We start from the raw sequence: 19,145 nt of genomic DNA on the forward strand, positions 1-19,145 counted from the left end.
CAGGCCAAGCAAACAATGCTTTCAGTTTACTATATGTCACAGGGAATCCTGAATGACCACCCACTGGGCTGGCATGCAATTCTGTCATTAGCTTCAGTTGTAGCTCAGGATTATTACCAATCCAAATTCTCCCCTTGTATTTAATAAGTCCAGATTGCAGTGTATAACCAGGCTTGGAATCTGCCTTAATAGAAAGTGCAGCCAGTAACTGAGAAGAGAACTCATCTTGGGTGTAACCTTGAATGACCTCCTGTAACCATATAGGTGTACAACTAGAAATGAGAGTTAACTCTGAATCCCCTTGAAATTTCCTAGAAAGGGCATCAGCTGCAGCATTACTAGTACCCTTCCTGTAACATATTTTGTATGTTAAGCCTAGCAGCTTAGTAAAAGCCTTATGCTGCCATGGTGAGTGTAAACGTTGATCAGACAAATGCATGAGGCTATGGTGGTCTGTTAAAATGATAAATTCTCCCAACTGCAAATAAGAACGCCAGTGATCAACTGCAAGTAAAATGGCCATACACTCCTTTTCATAAGTTGACAGTCCTTTAGTTCTTGGTCCCAAAGCTTTGCTAAGGAAAGCAATGGGGTGCTTGTTTTGTGAAAGGACTGCTCCAATTCCTGAGTCTGATGCATCAGTCTCCACTGTGAATGGTAAGCTGATGTGACCATGGCTACCACGGATGTAACCATTGCTCACATCATGGATGAACAAGAAGATATTGAGATCAAGTACTCCAAGTGCTGGAATCCGATTCGGCCACCTACTACACTGCTGACTTCAAACGGCCACCGAATCTGCATACGACCTCCGTTTTCGGCCCGTGAGTACTTGATGGAAAGCTCTCGGAGCCCTCTTTCTAACGGATCTAGCCTCTTCTCTGAATTCCATCTCGTGTGGCCGGAATCACAGGAACAAGGTGCTGCGTCACCTATAATGGGCCTATGGGCTTGTAACTTCATTTGGGACCCCGGCCCAGGTGGGGCCCATGTGGGGTGCGCCCCAAGCTGGTGGAGCACGACCCTAGGCACCCCTAGGTCGTCCTCCCACCCCTATATATAGCTAGTTACCCCTTCAGGGTTTCTCGGGTTTTGATAGATTGAAGTTTAGCCATTGCTACTTGCTTACAGCGCGCGTGTCGGCTAGACCGTCCGTCTGCTTGTTCTTCGGAACCCCAACTTATCATTCGTATTTAACTCCTATTTGCAATTTAGATTGCTTTTATCTTGTTCTTGCTTGTTTCTTCGATTTGCTTGCAGGAATAAGGTTGATTTGCACCGGCAAGATCAACAACCCATGGAGAGGTGTATCGATCGCTAAGGCGCAACGCAACGTCTTGTACGGTTGTAGTCGGGTCGTCAACGTTTCTCCCAAATCGTAGTTATCATCAACTCACCGAAAGATCGGGCCAAGAACAGCCTTGAGTGTCGAGAGGAACTCAGGGTGCATCAGGTGGTATCAGAGCTTTCGTTGCTCGGTGAGTTTTTATCTTCTTATAACCAGAAAATAGCCATACAAAAAAAATTCGCATCATTTACCGAGCCATATTTGTGCCATTGCATTGTTCATTTCAGTTTTTGCTTTGTTGAGTTTGCGTTGCATCGTCTAGTCGTGTTGCTGGTCTTAGCGTTTAGTCCGTTTAGAGTTTCGAGTTCTGGTCACGTTTAGTACCACTGTCGCCGCCGCTGTCGTGTCTTTGTTATCGTCGGGACCTACAAAAACGGAATCGTCTTTCCACCAAGGTTCCATTTTTCTAGTTTTCAGAAGCTTTTGTCGGTCGGTCTTGGAGTTGCTGAGTTGCATCAAGGGTTTGTCGTCTGTATTTGGCCGTGCTTGTTTCTGTTGCGCGAGGAAGAGTAGAGAAAGAAAAGATAACAGATCGGTTTTTGGAGGAAGTTTTGCAGATTAGATCAATCAGGTTGGTTAGTTTCCATCTAAGGCCAAACTTTCCACTTGGGCTGAGTCTATTTCCTCCCCCACGCGTGAAGACCGGTTGGCGCCATCTCCTTTTGTCGCCCACTTTCTGAGTCCGACTCCCTCCCTCTCACGTCGGTTTCGCCTGTTCCGAGTTGTGTCAAACACCTTGGTGAATTTTTGTTTGGTGTCAGTTTCGAGATCCGTTTGGAAAAAGGGAACCAGTATAAATTCAACATTCCATTTTTGTATAATTTTAATTTTGAGTTTGGACTTTTACATTTGAGTCCCTGTAAATTTTTTGTTTACGTTTGAGTCCCTGTAACCTTACATTAAGGTCTTTGAGTCAGTTTTTGTTAAAAAAAAATAAAGAAAAAAAGTGAGAAAAAAAAGGCAGAAAGGTGCATAAAAAAAAGAAAAGAAAAGAAAAGCCACACCAAAAAAAAAACAACAGAAAAGAAAAGGAAAGAAAAAAAAAGAAAAGAAGAAAGAAGAAAGAAAGAAAAGAGAAAATACTGTTATGTTTGAGCTGAACTTCATATATCAGAGTTGTGCATGAGTTGTTCCTAGTGCTATCTTGTGGTATTGTTTGTGTCTAGGCTCGCGTCTCTAGTCCGTTCTAGCCTAGGACCAGCACGGTACTTGACTTTGAACAATTATTCAACTTTGCATTCTCTGATTTGAGCATTTGCTATTCTTTTGCTACATATTTAAGCCTACCCAGAGCTCCACAGATTTGATTGCAGCCGTACAGCAAGTGTTTGCCAAGGCATCGATACATCCAACCTCCATTGGGGTGCTTGTTTGAGTCGGTGTATGTCACCATTCCGCTTGCATTGGTAAGAACTTGTAAGAGCTCGATGTAAAGCTTGAGTGTGTGTGATTTGTGAGCTTCCACTACCTAGTAGTTGATAGGAACGTATATATTCTTGTATATGTTTCTTGTTTGCTACTAACTATGGCAGGGTTACACAAAGAGTTTGGAGCTGTTCGTGCTCCATGTGGACATTTTCACTTGCGACAACACATGGCAAGTGACCAGCATGACGCAAATAAGGTACATGATCATAATCTTGCAAGAGTGGAGTCTGTTTTGCCATCTTTTGATGGGAAGTATGATTCCGCTGCATACATTAATTGGGAGCTAGCAGTAGAAAAACAATTTGATGAGTATGATTTCTCTAATGCTCAAATGATTAAGGCTGCTAGTAATAAGTGTACCGATTCTGCATCTTTTTGGTGGCATACTGTGGGAAATAAGCTTGAAACTTGGGATGAATGCAAAATACTAATGAGAAAAAGATTTGTGTTTTCATACTATAGACGTGCTCTCCTTGAGAAATTTGAACATCTAAAACAAGGTGACAAAACTGTTAGGGAGTACTTTCATGATTTTAAAATTTGTATCACTTATAGTGGTTTACAAGAATCTTATGAGAACACAATGACTAGATTTTTCAGAGGGCTTAATTCCAATATTCAGGCTGGGCTTGTTAATGTGACATATAATCATATAGGCCAATTGTTTATGCTTGCTTGCAATGTTGAGCGCAAAATTTTGGAGAACCCAACGGAGCAACAAGCTATGCGTGTGCCTCCTATCGCTGATGTTTTTGCAGGAAGTTCAGAACAGTCCCCAAAATGAGAAGAACGATATGTTTGAGATGTCACTTCCATCACTCGCGAATGAGGAGAAGGCTGATGCACCTACATTATCTGAAGAGGGCATAAAAGGTAAATTAAATGGTGCAGAAATTACTCAAGGTGAGTATGCTTCTGATGAATTACATTTTTCCACTTTCCATGCTGACCTAGAGCAAACTTTAGTGGAACCTACTTCTGAATTGCCTTTGTCACAAGTTGATTTGCATTCTGTTCCTTGTGATAAAGAAGAGTTGTGCGATAGTACTTCACTTATATCCATTCCACAACTAGTGAATGAACATGCTACTTTTAATCTTGATTCTCCATGTACTGAATTTAAGTATGTTATTCACACGTCCAGCGAGAATGATGAACTTCAATTGCAATCTTCTTTAAATACATTGGGCTATATTATGTTTGATGGTTCTTGTGAGCTCAATTGTTTGAAGGACAAAATATTTGCTCATTCTGATTTGCCATGTCCTCGTAATGTTATATTTCACATCTTTGGCAATTATAATGATCTTGGAATATATTTTGTGCATAGAGTTTACGTTTGCTCAGATTTAGAACTTCCTGTACATGTGGATAAAACATGCAAGCTAGACAAAAATGTTATTGCTAACCAAATTGTCTCGAGTTTGCCTTGTTTTGATTGGAAGAAACAGGTTGTTGTAAATGGACTATGCAAAGAGCACCATATGGAAAAACCGAGGACGGTTTTCCGTGAAAAAGGGGAGGATGATGTGACCATGGCTACCACGGATGTAACCATTGCTCACATCATGGATGAACAAGAAGATATTGAGATCAAGTACTCCAAGTGCTGGAATCCGATTCGGCCACCTACTACACTGCTGACTTCAAACGGCCACCGAATCTGCATACGACCTCCGTTTTCGGCCCGTGAGTACTTGATGGAAAGCTCTCGGAGCCCTCTTTCTAACGGATCTAGCCTCTTCTCTGAATTCCATCTCGTGTGGCCGGAATCACAGGAACAAGGTGCTGTGTCACCTATAATGGACCTATGGGCTTGTAACTTCATTTGGGACCCCGGCCCAGGTGGGGCCCATGTGGGATGCGCCCCAAGCTGGTGGAGCACGACCCTAGGCACCCCTAGGTCGTCCTCCCACCCCTATATATAGCTAGTTACCCCTTCAGGGTTTCTCGGGTTTTGATAGATTGAAGTTTAGCCATTGCTACTTGCTTGCAGCGCGCGTGTCGGCTAGACCGTCCGTCTGCTTGTTCTTCGGAACCCCAACTTATCATTCGTATTTAACTCCTATTTGCAATTCAGATTGCTTTTATCTTGTTCTTGCTTGTTTCTTCGATTTGCTTGCAGGAATAAGGTTGATTTGCACCGGCAAGATCAACAACCCATGGAGAGGTGTATCGATCGCTAAGGCGCAACGCAACGTCTTGTACGGTTGTAGTCGGGTCGTCAACGTTTCTCCCAAATCGTAGTTATCATCAACTCACCGAAAGATCGGGCCAAGAACAGCCTTGAGTGTCGAGAGGAACTCAGGGTGCATCATAAGCTATAATCTGGGAGAGCAAGAACAGGTGTAGAAACCAAAGCATTTTTGAGTTGTTGGAAGGCCAACTCGGTTTCAGGAGTCCACTTGAAGAGTACCCCTTTCCTTAGCAATTGAGTCAATGGTTTACTGAGCAATCCAAATCCCCTTACAAATTTTCTATAATAGCCGGCTAGACCAAGGAAACCTCTCAATTTCTTTGGTGTAGTTGGTGTTGCCCAATCAAGTACTTCCTGTATCTTAGAAGGATCTGTGGATACACCCTTTGCACTAATAATATGACCCAAGTAGGTGAGTTGCTGTTGTGCAAAAGAACACTTAGAGAGCTTAACTTGCCACTGATGTTGTTTAAGTAAACTCAAGACTTGGCGAAGATGGTTCAGATGAGACTGTAGGTCAGGGCTATACACCAATATGTCATCAAAGAAAACAAGGGCAAACTTTCTGAGAACAGTTTTGAGAGTTTCATTCATTGCGCCTTGAAAAGTAGCTGGAGCTCCAGTTAACCCAAAAGACATGACCTTATACTCATAGTGACCAGTATGAGTTTGGAAAGCAGTTTTGTGCTCATCTCCTACCTTCATCCTAATTTGATGATAACCAGCCCTTAAGTCTAGCTTAGAGAACCACTTGGCACCTGATAGTTCATCCAAGAGCTCATCAATCACAGGCATGGGGTAAGTTCTCTTTTCTGTGATAGCATTTAACTGTCTGTAATCGATGACCAAGCGCCATGTACCATCCTTCTTTCTCACTAAAAGAGCAGGTGAGGCAAAAGCACTCTGGCTTGGTTGTATAACCCTTGACTGTAACATTTCAGCAATTTGTGCTTCGATTTCATCTTTCAAAGCTGGGTTAAATCTGTAGGGCCTGAGATTGACTGGTTTAGAGCCTGGAATGAGAGGAATACTGTGATCACAAATTCTTTTTGGGGGCAGTCCAGATGGTTCCTCAAATACTGACTAGAACTGACTTAACAAGTGCTTTACACAATCAGGAACTGTTGTTGATTCTTTAACATCAGCAGGGGCTAACTGGACTGAATACATAAGAGAATTTGCTTTGACCATTCCCAAGAATTGGTCGGGAGAGATTGTGCTGCAGTGATCAGTATTAGAAGAGATTCCTCTTAACTGAACTAACTGTCCTGACAGATCAATTTCCAACCACTTGTTAACCCAATCAACCTGCATTGGACTAAACTGTTCCAACCAGTCCATTCCCAGTACCACATCATAACTTCCCAGGTTCAAGAGTTTGAAGTTGCTTTTAAACTCATGGCCTTGTAAACACCAATTGCAATCCGGAATGTGATAGAGACAGGTCATGGTACCTCCATCAGCAATCTTGACTGTGATAGGCTTAGGTAAAAGAGAAACTCCAGTCAGTCTTTTCCCAATATTCTCATTGATAATGAATGAGTACTTCCTGAGTCAATAAGCATCAGTAACTTGATACCCTGTACCCAGCCTCTTAGTCTGATAGATTTTAGATGATTCTATTCCCCATAGTGCTTGCTGAGAAATCGCCATTAAAGTTTCATCAGAATTGTCAGACACTAGTTCAGAAACTGTTTCAGATTTTGGATTGTTATCCATATGCAAGGCTTGGATAAGCTCTTGAACTACATGCAACTGGACTGAAGTGGCACATTTGTGATTCTTACCCCATCTTTCACCACAAACGAAACACAACCCTTTAGCTCTCCTGTATGCCTTAAGTGAGGCCACCCTGTCCTCCTTAATTCTGGCAGCTTCTGAATTCCTTCTATCATCAGTCACTACTGGACTTACACTCTTCTGAACAGAAGGCACAATGGAATGATTTGGAAATTTAGGTTGATATTTCACTTGAGTTTGCGATTCTGTTCTCCTACCACCAGTGGACTTACTTCCTTCCAGAATTTCCTCCTGTAAAAGTGCAATAGAGCAGGCAGAGTCGAGATCTTGAGGTCTCTGCAGCATAACAGCCCCCCTGATTTCTTCTCTTAATCCCTCAACAAATTTGGTCACAAAGTATACAGGAGTAAGAGCCTTATCATATGCCATGAGCTGGTGCATTATACCATCAAAGTATTCAACATATTCAGATACAGAACTGCTTTGCTGTGCATGGAACCACTGCCGTATAAGAGCCTCCTGCCTATCTCTGGTGAATCGGGCACAAACAAGCTCACATAAAGTTGGCCAAGTGATTCCAGCAATCTGAGATCTAATTGATTGCAACCAAAATGCAGCATTACCAGAAAAATTCAGCGTTGCAACCTTCACCCAATGAACCGGATGAATTCCATAGACATCAAAATACTGCTCACAGTCACTTTTCCACATCTGAGGATTACTTCCATCAAACTTAGGGCACAACATGGGAGGAATGCAAGCACTTATATCCATGTTCGTGTTCTCAAATTTCGGAGAAGCTGCAAAAGACTCGGGGGAGAAAAGAGATGGATCTCGCTTACCAGCCAACCAAGGAGAGCTCTGACCAGCTGGATCTGTTTGATTTTCTGCCTTGGGTATGCTGCTCTCGATCTACTCCACCTTGACTCCCAAGGAATGAACTACCACGCTCAGCTCTTCTACCTTCTTCTCCACCTTCGGCAAGCGTTGTTCCACCATTTTCTTCAGCTCCGCCAGATCTCCGCGGGTCCTCTCCTCCGCCTCCACTCTCTTCTTCTCATTTTCCTCTATTGTTTTCAGCAACAGATCTAACTTACTCTCCTGCGCCATCTCAACTATGTGGGTGGTGAATCGGAACCAGAATCAATCGCTCACGCTCTCCGAACTCAGCTCAACCCAAGAAGGGCAAGTTTCCTTTTCGCGGAAGAATCGCTCCGAAGAACAATCTTCCAATCCCTTTTCTGGAATTTTTGTGAGCCAAGTCAAGAGGATTGTGGGAGCGAGAGGCTCTGATACCAGATTTGTTAGCAACTACTAGGAATTCACTCTCAATTCAGGAAGAAGAACAGCACAAGAGGGATTTGAATAGGAATTAGGCGATATATTGATAGTTTTCTCCAGTCCCAACAGGAACGGAGCCGCCGCCGCCACCGCCACCAAGTTCCAGCCTAATTCCTATTACATTCATTTTACGATTTATAACACTTCTCAGATTACAAGTTCTTTCCCCTCTCACACGACATACTGTGGACAACTGTGACATGCTATTTAGGCCCAATCTGGCCCATAGAATCTCGGATTGGCCTTGTTCTCCCTTTTGCTGCGGCGAGGCCCAGCTTCAATTGCCCCCGCGCCCTGTTCCCTGTCCGAAACGGCGTCAGCTTCATCAGCAGCTTCATCAGGATCGTCAGGATCGTCAGGAACGCCATCCCTGACACTCCCCACCAGAAGTCTCTTATCAATTTGGTGTAGGCCTCGCAGGTCGAAACCGGCAACCGGAAGAGACCCATCACATAAGTTGGGATGGCTTGCGCAACTGATTTAATGAGAGTGTCTTTCGCACCCAACGACATAAACTTCTCGACCCAGCTGTTTAACCTCTTCACCAGTCGCTCCTTGATAGCTTTAAACCTCTCAGCTGACATCCTACCCTCCGGAGTTGGCAAACCCAGATACTTGCTCTCAAAAGTTGATGTTTCTACTTGCAAGACAATTTTAATGTCCTCCAACACATCTGTCGGGCAATGGGCGCTGGCCAGCAGGGAGCATTTTGACGAGCTTAAAAGCTGTCCAGTACACCGCTAGTACAGGGCAAGCGCTTGTCGGACAACAGAGGCTTGTTGAGGGCATGCTCTAAAAAACAAAAGACTGTCATCTGCAAATAGGAGGTGAGAAACCCCTGGAGCACGCCGGCAGACTTTCAGTTCTTCCAGCCGTCCTGCCTGCACATCTTGACTCAGAATAGTGGAGAGCCCATCTGCCACGAACAAAAACAGATACGGTGACAAAGGGTCGCCCTGCCTCAAGCCCCGACTCGGCGAGAATGGTTCTAGCAGGTTCCCATTAAAAGATACCGAGTATTTGACGGTGGTAACACAAGCCATAACCCATTCCACCCACGTTGAGCAGAACCCAACCTTAGTTAGAGCACCTCTCAGAAAGTCCCAATCGACTCGGTCATATGCTTTAGCCAGATCCAATTTATAGGCGCAGAACTGCTTACCGGCCGAGGTCTCTTTCTGAATGTGATGGATACACTCGAAAGCTATCAGGGCATTATCCGTTATCAACCTCTCAGGAATGAACGCACTTTGGGTGACCGAGATGATATCCTTAAGTATAGGCCTTAGTCTGTTAACCATACACTTTGAAACAACTTTATAGATGACATTGCATAAGCTAATCGGACGGAACTCCTTCAACTGTTCCGGCTTGGAGACTTTCGGGATCAAAACAATTGAGGTGTCATTTACCCCTGCCAGCATAACTCCTTGCAGGAAAAAATTCCGAACCGCAGTCGTGACTTCCTTTTTCAGGACCGCCCAATTGCGCTGGAAAAATCTTGCCGGAAAGCCATCGGGTCCCGGAGCTTTCAGCAGCCCTATTTGGAAAAGAGCATCTGCAATTTCATCATCTGAAAAGGGTTTGCATAAGCCTGCATTCATACCGTCATCCACTCAGGGAGTTAGGGCATCAATCAATTCTCTAGGATCCACCGAGTTGTCCTTCAGATAGAGAGTTTGAAAGAACTCACGCGCCATATGCTCCATTTCTTCTTTATTTTCTACAAACCGACTGTCCTCAGCTTTCAGCCGGGTGATCTTGTTTTTCTTCGATCGCCAAGTCGCCTAGCGATGGAAAAACTTTGTGTTATGATCTCCTTCCTTCAGCCAGGCCACCCTGGATCTTTGAAGCCACATCATTTCCTCTCGGTAGAGCAGCTCATCCATTCTCGCATATAACATTCTAATTTCTGCATCATGCAACAAGGGGTCCACTATTGACAGTTCTTCCACTTTAGCCTTAATCTCCTTTAACTCCTGAGTAACTGAACCAAACACATTGATGCTCCATTCTCGTAGAGCAGCCATCACTTTGGACAGCTTCGACGTTACCTAGCCTAGATCTCTGGCTTCAAGTTCCTTCTCCCAGGCGGATTTAATTGTATCCGCTAGAGTGTAATCCCGTTCCCACATAATTTCATAGCGGGAAAGACTTAGCAGGCCTTTGTATGTTTGCTAAAAGAAATAATTATTTTTTCAATGGTAAACGACGTACCCATCGATAACAAAGTATTTATGATCACTTTATTAATTTAAGATGACTGTGCCTATACCTTATAGAAATATGATGTGCCGTGTGTGGTGTGTATATATTCATAAAGGTGAGTTTGCAACGTGTGTGTATATAAGCATGCCGAGGAAGCGTCACTTATGTGTGTGGTGGTGGTCTGGTGGACGTAATAGGCGCATGACTCTTCATATCTTAGTTGGTGCAGCCGCCAGAAGAAATATTTCTATTGTCTAAAAGTTTATAAATCAAAGCCATAAAATTTTGTAGCTGTTTTGAAGTAACTTTGTACTTGTCAAATACTTTTTCTATTTCACATTGTATGTTTTGGTTTTATTCTAAGTAAAAAAAAAGGGTTTTACTAAGTTTATAGAAAAGCCAAGGATGATAACGGGTCAGGCTCGAGCAAAACAGGAACATGGATAGTAATGTATCGTGTCAGGCTCAAGCAGCACAAGAACATGCATGTCCCAATTCCACTAGCTAGACCTATGCCCGAGAGAAAAATCTAATACCCATGCCTATTTCCGATGGGCACCATAAACCTACTAGCTAGTACAACAAATATATCTTATAGAGACATTTTCCTGCTACTATAGAGACATTTTTAAAATGCCTTTATAGTGTTATAGAGACATTTTGAAGAGTATCTTATAAGTGCCTTTTGGTGTATTGTCTCTACAAACTAAGAGGCATTTTATAAGATGTCTCAATGCAAATAGAAGCACTTTGTAGAGGCATATTAATAGAGACATTTTCCTACTACTATAGAGACATTTTTAAAATGCCTTTATAGTGTTATAGAGACATTTTGAAGAGTGTCTTATAAGTGCCTTTTGGTGTATTGTCTCTACAAACTAAGAGGCATTTTATAAGATGTCTCAATGCAAATAGAGGCACTTTGTAGAGGCATATTAATATGTTCTGGCAACTATAGCAAATCAATATGAAAAAAAAAGAAAAATATTATCCCTTACCAATCCTTGAACTCATGACCTCTTGAGTTGACCATTTTTTATCTTCAATGCACTAACCATCTCAACCTCATTTAATTACATCTAACCATATGATTTGTGCTACTTATATCTAGTTACTTGATATATATTAATATTTGGAAAAATGCCTTTACATCATTTAAAATGCCTTTACATACAAGGCAAATTTTAAAGTGCCGAAAAGATGTCTCTACAAAATAAATTTAACAAAGTATGCTAAAAATGTATCTAAAGTGTTTCTAGGGTAAAAATATTTTAGGCGATTTTGAAAGTGCCTCTAAAAAGTGTCTCTAGACTATAGAGCTTTAAAACTTAGAGGCATTTTGAAAATTGTCTCTACAAAAGAGCCTCTATATAAGGTTTTTGTTTAGTGTAGGTGCCCACCTGCACTCCTTGTTAGCTATCGTCTCCAGTGCCACGGCCACCACTGCTGCTACCACACACTCCACATGAGGCTTTCTTCTCCACCAGACAGCGCGCCCTGGCGTGAGTGTGACCACCTCCTCCATCCATCGTTGAGTGCCTGGTGCAGCCGCCTATCGACCAATCATTATGTGCCCTAGCACAATCTTATACTCCATCCACCACTACTGACTGCTCTACCTGCTAGCCTTCGTGCGCTCGGTGTGACTCCTTCGCGCGCCACCTTGCGTCCAACGCAGCCGCCTACTCGGCAAGCCATCGCACACTCTTATATAGCAGCATGCTCCACCAATTGCCTATCTCTGGCACAAACATTTGGTTCATAGCCAATCAAACGGAATTAGTAGCTTTGGTGCTAGGGTTCTTATTTATTTTGAGGGGGGTATAACAATGGCTACGAATGAGTGGGTCCAGTTGACCAAAGTGCAAAACGTGTTCTAAAATTATGTACCAACATACCATATTTCGGGTTAAGCATGGGTTACCCGTGAGTTCAACCTAAAACCCACTTACACCCACTAGGATTTGAAGCATTAAGTTGCCACGAGTAAAATATTTAATCTATACATACGTGCCCATCAGCGTGGTACCGTGGACTCCGAACCAATAGGTTGAATTGAAATCCCTAAGCGTAGTAACATCTATAATACTCATTAGTTTTATTAAATCTATATTTTATAGTATATTTTTTTTAGAATTGTTGTTATATTTTTCTATAAGCTTAGTTAATGAAGTTTTGATTTAGTCTAAACCTAAAGTGCCTTACCATATGGAAACACCATACTAAACCTGTGCTAAATAAACGCTGACGTCCTTTTGAGATATATGATGATCTCATTCTCACAACACATATAGGAATATGTCCTTAATTAATATGGACAACAATGAGCCGAGATTTGTAATATCTCCTCTACCACGAAATTACTCTTTTACGGAAAAAATAGTGACATGTGCAAGATCAAAGTGGACTTGGATTAATCAAAATTTCCAAACAAAAAGGAAGAAGAAGAGAAGAAGACGAAGAAGAACTCTGAACTCTTGGTTCTCAGGAAAAGAAGAACAACTCAGTGGCTGATTGGAACGTGGGGGCGAGCAATATCTAACTACATGCATGATCTAATCTCGAATTCTCCATCTAGATTAGTTTGAGCTATATACAGCCAGAGCTTGATTGACCTCATACACTGTGCACATTTTCTTGTCGTCGCGTGCAGCAGACTCTGAAAAAAAAAACTTTCTACTGCCGAGTGCCGAGTAAGCCTGTTGCTATCTGAGTTAGACATTAATCATTATATTACTATAGACAAAATAGCCATGAGCTGCATCTTAAATACACGCTTATACGTATGTAGGATAAGAGTAGAGAGATGAAAACGATTCTAAATTAATTGAGAATTTTATATTTACCAAAATACCAATTGAACTGTTTAGAGATAATTGTAATATGATCTGAAAGAAATCAGAAAATTAAAATTTATATATAGCTTAAAAATGAAAACGATTAAAATCAATACCGCTTCTATATATAAAAACAATGCTTGATCGGTCAGGAGTTTCGATCACCGTTTTTACCCTTAGCATGGTTTAATCATAATCAACATTATGTCATGACACCAGTACGTAGATACTCGTCCTATGTTGTGACACCGACAAACCAATTAAGTTTCTCCATCCGCCACTCATGCGTTTAATTTCTTCTCGATAATAGCGAGCTTCCAATTCTTTATTCAATCAAATCAAATGAAATCCGTGGTATAGCTAGCTGGATGCTGTCATCTAAAAGAATAAAAATCAAAACCACGAAAATTTGTACTAGCTGGTAGTGGTATAACAATATACTGTTGCATCCAAAATCCCCCCGTTTTGAAATACTAAATCAAGGGTAATCAGCGCTGATTTTTCTGCTTTTTGAATACAGTATGTAACTATTTCTAAAACACCTTACTTCCTCCGTCCCAAAGTATAAAAATTTTTGATTGAATGTGACACATCGTAGTACGATGACTCCTGTCCAAATTCATTGCACTATAATGTGTCTCATCCAACTAAAAGTTCTTAGTATATTTTGAGATGGAGAGTAGTAAACTTGTGATGATAAATCCCTAGTAAACTTGCATTAGATCAACGTTAATTCTGGCTCATCCAACAAAAAATTCTTACTATATATTTTAGGGCAGAGAGTACTAAACTTGTGATAATAAAGCACTAGTAAACTTGCACTAGACCAACGTTTATTTCCTTAATTTTGACACACAATTTTTTTAGAGATGGGTTTTTTTACCTAGTATCTACATTCAACAATAGGATATATGCAACCATTTAAATTGGAAAATTAGCACACGAACAATCTAATGTGGCATTCTTATATGGATTTAAACGCAGAACTTGGGTACGTACTACTAGGCTACGTAACAGACAATTAACGATCCGCCTTCCGAGATCTGTAGTATCTCCTGATCTGCCCTGAAATTTAGAAAGTCTTACCCTTTTTTTACAGGAAAAATTAGTGACATGTGCAAGAAGTAGTTCTTGTTTGACCTCACACACTCTGCACATTTTCTTGTCGTCGCGTGCAGCAGACTCAAAAAAAAAAAAAAAAAAAAAAAAAAAAAAAAAAAAAAAAAAAAAAACTGTGCCGATCGAATATGCTTGTTGCTATAGTATCTGCATTAATCCAGCCATTACATTACGACGCTACTACTCACGATAATATATTTTAGGACAAAATAGTCATGAGGCCGGGGCATCTTAAATACAGGTGCTAGCTAGCTTAGCCACGAACTGCGCGCCATTGTCGTCGACCGATCGAGCAACTAGCTAAAACAAACAGCTAGCTAGCTAGCATCATCGCCATTGATCGATCGTACGTACACCTGTCGAGCTCGAGCTCCGAAATGGACTCGCCGCAGATGTCCCTGGGCGGCGACCTCAGGTTCCGCGCGTACGCGGCGGCGGCGGCGGTCGGCGTCGTGGCCGTGCTCGCCGTGTGCTTCTGGCGCCTCTACAGGCTCACCGTGTCCGCGCGCCCGCAGGACATGCTGCCGGTGTCCGCCGTCTCCTCCGGCGCCGGCGCCGGCGGCGGCAAGGCGGCGCTCGGGGAGCTGGACATCTCGGCGCTGCCGGTGTTCGTGCACGTCGCCGGCTGCGAGGCGGCGGCGGCGGTGGAGTGCGCGGTGTGCCTGGGGGAGGTGAGGGACGGGGAGAGGGGCCGCCTCCTGCCACGGTGCGGCCACCGGTTCCACGTCGAGTGCATCGACCGGTGGTTCCGGGCGAACTCGACGTGCCCGCTCTGCCGCGCCGCCGTCGTCGCCGGCGAGCCGGGCGGCGCGGCGGCGGCGGCGGCGGGGGACAAGGGCGACGCGGTGGCGGTGGCGGTGGTGGGTGTCCCGGATGTTGTGGTGCATGTGCAAGTGGAAGAGGGCTGATTAACACTTTGATTAGGTTGTCGTCAAGATCTCTCCCATCTCATTGTTTCTTGATTTGCCATGTAAAGAGCTCATGTACCGCCTGAAATATATATTTATACGATGAAAATTGTTTGAGATATCTGTTGGATTGATAGACTGTGATGGCACATACTCACTCACTCCTTCTCTAAATGTTTGACGTCGTTGACTTTTTTAACATGTTTGACCGTTCGTTTTATTAAAAACTTTTGTGAAATATGTAAAGCTATATGTATACATAAAAATATATTTAACAATGAATCAAAAGGTAGGAAAAAAGTTAATAATTGCTTAAATTTTTTGAATAAGACGAACGGTCATACATGTTTAAAAAAGTCAACGACGTTAAACATCTAGAGAAGGAGGGAGTATATATATATCTGCATGCATGATGCAAAAACGAATCGAGCCATCTTATAGGTGTATTGGTACAAATTGATCTGTGATTTGCTCCCAGGAAATTCCTACATTTCGAGTTCATCGAAAAAATCCGTTCACTCGAGAAAACATAGGAAAGCAAGGTAAATAGATTCCCTTTATAGAAAGTTAAAATCTTACTAGAAACTTTAAAAGGGTTTAGAGCAATTTTACCAATCATAACCCGTGTGAGGAAAACTATTCTAAACTCTCAAGAGGGCATCTCCTCGTTGTTTGTGTGTCATCTAGATAGTTATGAAAAAAATAAAAAAAATCAACAAGATATACTAATATGTGATTAATAACTCCACATATACGCAAGGTTAAATTTAACTTCTATAATTAAAAAATAAATAAATTCAACTGTGAATATACATTAACTAGTCATAGTTTAATTTGTCTTTTATTACAACTTGTAGAATTTAAATTTTAACTTGTCTGTTTGTGGAGATCTATCACATATTAATCTATTTAATTGAATTTTTTTCATAACTATTTGGATGGCATGTAAATAACGAGGGGAGATCACCTCGAGAGTTTAGAATCCACTCCTCTATTTTGTTGTATGAGAAATTAGTCCATGTTTGAAGAGCGCATAAAGATTCTAAGACACAACTAGTAAGAATTCAAAAAAAATTAGGGTTTTCAACTTCAAACTCTAATTCATTTATTAAGATATATAACTACAGAATCAGAGTTACAACCAAAACTGTTTGATGAGTTAGGAATTCTATGAAAAGCTGTAACTACCGGAAGCTTCCCAAAGGGGGTTTTAGGCCACGTTCTAATTAACTTGTCTTGAAGGTCTCCAAGTGGCTATCGAATAAAGACACATGCCAATAATCCTGGAGACAGATAATGCTGAAGTTTCCAAGCCCTGGTGAAGAATTGCCCATCGAGGTATATATGCCTGGACAGCAACGATACTTAAGTAAATTGTGATGCAATATACTCTTATTAGAATGTACGACTGCACAAGATAAAAGAAAGAAGCGAATATGCTAGCTGATACTGTTTTGTGTAGAGTGGAGGTTGTGTGCTACAAGAATTCTGGACTAGTTCAACCACGAATGTACTCTCTATTTCAATCAGTAGTTAAGTCATTATGAAAAAAAATCAGTAGTTAAGTTATCTTTATAGGGAAAAAAAAAGGTTACTTAGGCCGCATTCTGGGCACAAGAACTTTTGACCATTTCGACCATTTCAACAAGATCAGTTTATTGTTGCATAAACCGGAGAGTTACTAACAGTCTAACATTCCAAACGCGCATGGCTATGTTACTTTCTGTTTATCTCCAAATAATTGCATTTTGCAATTAGCCCGAGTCATTTCTCGCATCACATTAGTAAAGCATCATTTCCATATCTCCTACATTACTAGCTAATTCTAATACTCTCTCTTTTTTTAATATATCACACCATTAACTTTTAAACATGCGTGTAACCATTCATTCATCTTATCCATATTTTTTTCAAACATAAAAAATAAAAAGTCATACTTAAAAAAACTTCAATAATAAATAGAGTTAAAATGTTAATGGCATCATATATTAAAAAAAAACGGAGGTAGCAGTATTTATTTTAGAGGTTTCTTCGCCACTTTGTTGTCCTGCCCTTTTTCCATGATTCCTATGAAGAAAAGTAAATAATATACCTACAATTGTCCTGAAAAAACAAAAATTAGCTTCCATTTGGAAGCTATGCCAAGCAGTTCCTAGCTAGTATGTCCATATTATTTGTGAAATTATTGAAAGCATCGCGGCTTCATTTCATCTAAAACCTGATGTGTGTGGTTTACACGACTTAATCAAAAGGGTGAGGCTCTCAAAAGAGAAACTAAGCCTAGCAAAAGTCCTAATATATATTCCTATTTATCTTGCGAGGATTATATGTTGATACTTTGATCCCTGCAAGCAGAAATTGAAGTTTGATAATAATTTCTTCTCGCTCATGCTGGTGAAGTTGGACCTGCTGGCGACGCAGACACGCAGTCGTTTCTTTTTTTTCTTCTTCCAGTACCAAAAACTGAGGAACAAAACTGTTATCTTTTAGCTTTTAAATAAAAGAAAGAAACAAATCCTTAAGCTGAAATATCAAATAAGAACTTCGCTAGTTTTATTGTCCAACTCTCTTTCAATGATTACTAATAATACACTAGTACTACCCAAAAATGTCCTAAAATATCAATAAGATTAGCTTCCACTCGGAAGCTATGCCAGGCAGTTCCTAGTATGTGCATATTATTTGTGGCATTATAAAAAGCATCTTTGGCTTCATTTGAGCTAACTAGCTAAAGGCTCGTGCGTTGCAGCGGATTGCACTATAAGAGATAAAAGCAAAAAAAAATTACAAGTTTATAGCAGCATAGTTGGTTGATTAGGAATATAATGCCATATCCAAAACAAAAGCATTTACGTGTGGGAAACTTATGACCTCACATGTCAGCTTGTAGTGTAGGGAGGGAGACTCGGAGTCTCGGACATCACACTAGCATCATTTAAAGTGATATAGAAACATGTTATTGTACATGATTCAATCAAAATTGTGAAATTTTCTAATAGAACCTACAGCTTCGTTTCTTTTAGTCGAACGAACCCAGCTTATTCTAACAAAGGTAACGAGGATAACCATTAGTGCTTAATTAATTAAATATTAGCTATTACAAACTTGGAAATGGATTAGCTATTATCCCAGCCTTTAAGCTTATAAGGCTGTGTTCTAAACTGTACACGGCTGAGTTTTTTTTTTTTTGACATGCAAAATGAGACAAACCATATAAAATGAATTTATTTGATTTTTCAACAAACTTTTATGTAGAAAACTTTTGTACAAACATACCGTTTATTGGTTTGCTCAAAAAATGATGAATTAGCCTAGCCAAGTAGCTAAAACGCGGCCTAGCCTTTCAAAGGTCATAATATATATCTTCCTTTTCTCTTGTCAGGATTATATGCAATCATGCAGATACTTTGATCCCTTCAAGAAAAGAATGTACTAAGTTTTATATTAGTTTTTATGTCGCTCAAAATTAAGTGAAGCCCGGACCCACTGGTGATGCAGTCCTTTCTTTTTCTTCCAAGTACCAAAAACTGAGGAACGGAAATGTTATCTTTGAGCTTTTAAATAATAGAAAGAACCAAATCCTTAAGCTGAAATATAAAATAAAGACTTTCCCCATTATAAATACATACTACTGAAATATCAAATTACAAGTAGTAGACAAATTATGCAACGAAGCTAGCTGTATGTATTGACTTCACTAAGCGGAGCAGATCGAATAATACAAGTTGAAGCTGCAGAGAGATAAAACTATCATGAAAGAGAACGTGAAAGAAGTCAAAGAGCCATTAAAAAGTACAGAGGAAAATCGCCAGAATGTCGTCACAACATCTTTTGTTGATCCCATGCTCTCAGGTTGATTAAGAAAGCATGGCCAACATCAGTATAATTGCACGTGCTTAAGTCATTTGAGTTTTGTGCTTCGACTCCATCTTCTTAGGTAGCAGCACTTCTCTTTCTTTTTTTTTTTTAACGAACTGCACAAGATTTTAACTGCACAAGATTTTAAGGTTTCATAT

General features: G+C 40.9%; 1 protein-coding gene across 1 annotated transcript; it reads left to right on the top strand.

Moving 5' to 3' along the window:
- Positions 1-14,436: 14,436 nt before the first annotated feature.
- Positions 14,437-15,129, top strand: LOC127765426 (E3 ubiquitin-protein ligase EL5-like). The gene is made up of 2 exons (XM_052290331.1): positions 14,437-14,462; positions 14,586-15,129. The coding sequence occupies exons 1-2, from the start codon at positions 14,437-14,439 to the stop codon at positions 15,127-15,129; spliced, it is 570 nt and encodes a 189-aa protein (XP_052146291.1).
- Positions 15,130-19,145: the final 4,016 nt, after the last annotated feature.

This window comes from Oryza glaberrima, chromosome 3 (assembly GCF_000147395.1).
Source record: "Oryza glaberrima chromosome 3, OglaRS2, whole genome shotgun sequence".
NCBI lineage: Eukaryota > Viridiplantae > Streptophyta > Magnoliopsida > Poales > Poaceae > Oryza > Oryza glaberrima.

What these genes read in the sequence shown, in the direction of transcription:
- LOC127765426 (XM_052290331.1), top strand. Translation starts at nt 14,437, where the DNA reads ATGAGGCCGGGGCATCTTAAATACAG. An exon ending in CCGGGGCATCTTAAATACAG is followed by an intron (nt 14,463 to 14,585) that starts GTGCTAGCTAGC and finishes ACACCTGTCGAG; the next exon opens with CTCGAGCTCCGAAATGGACT.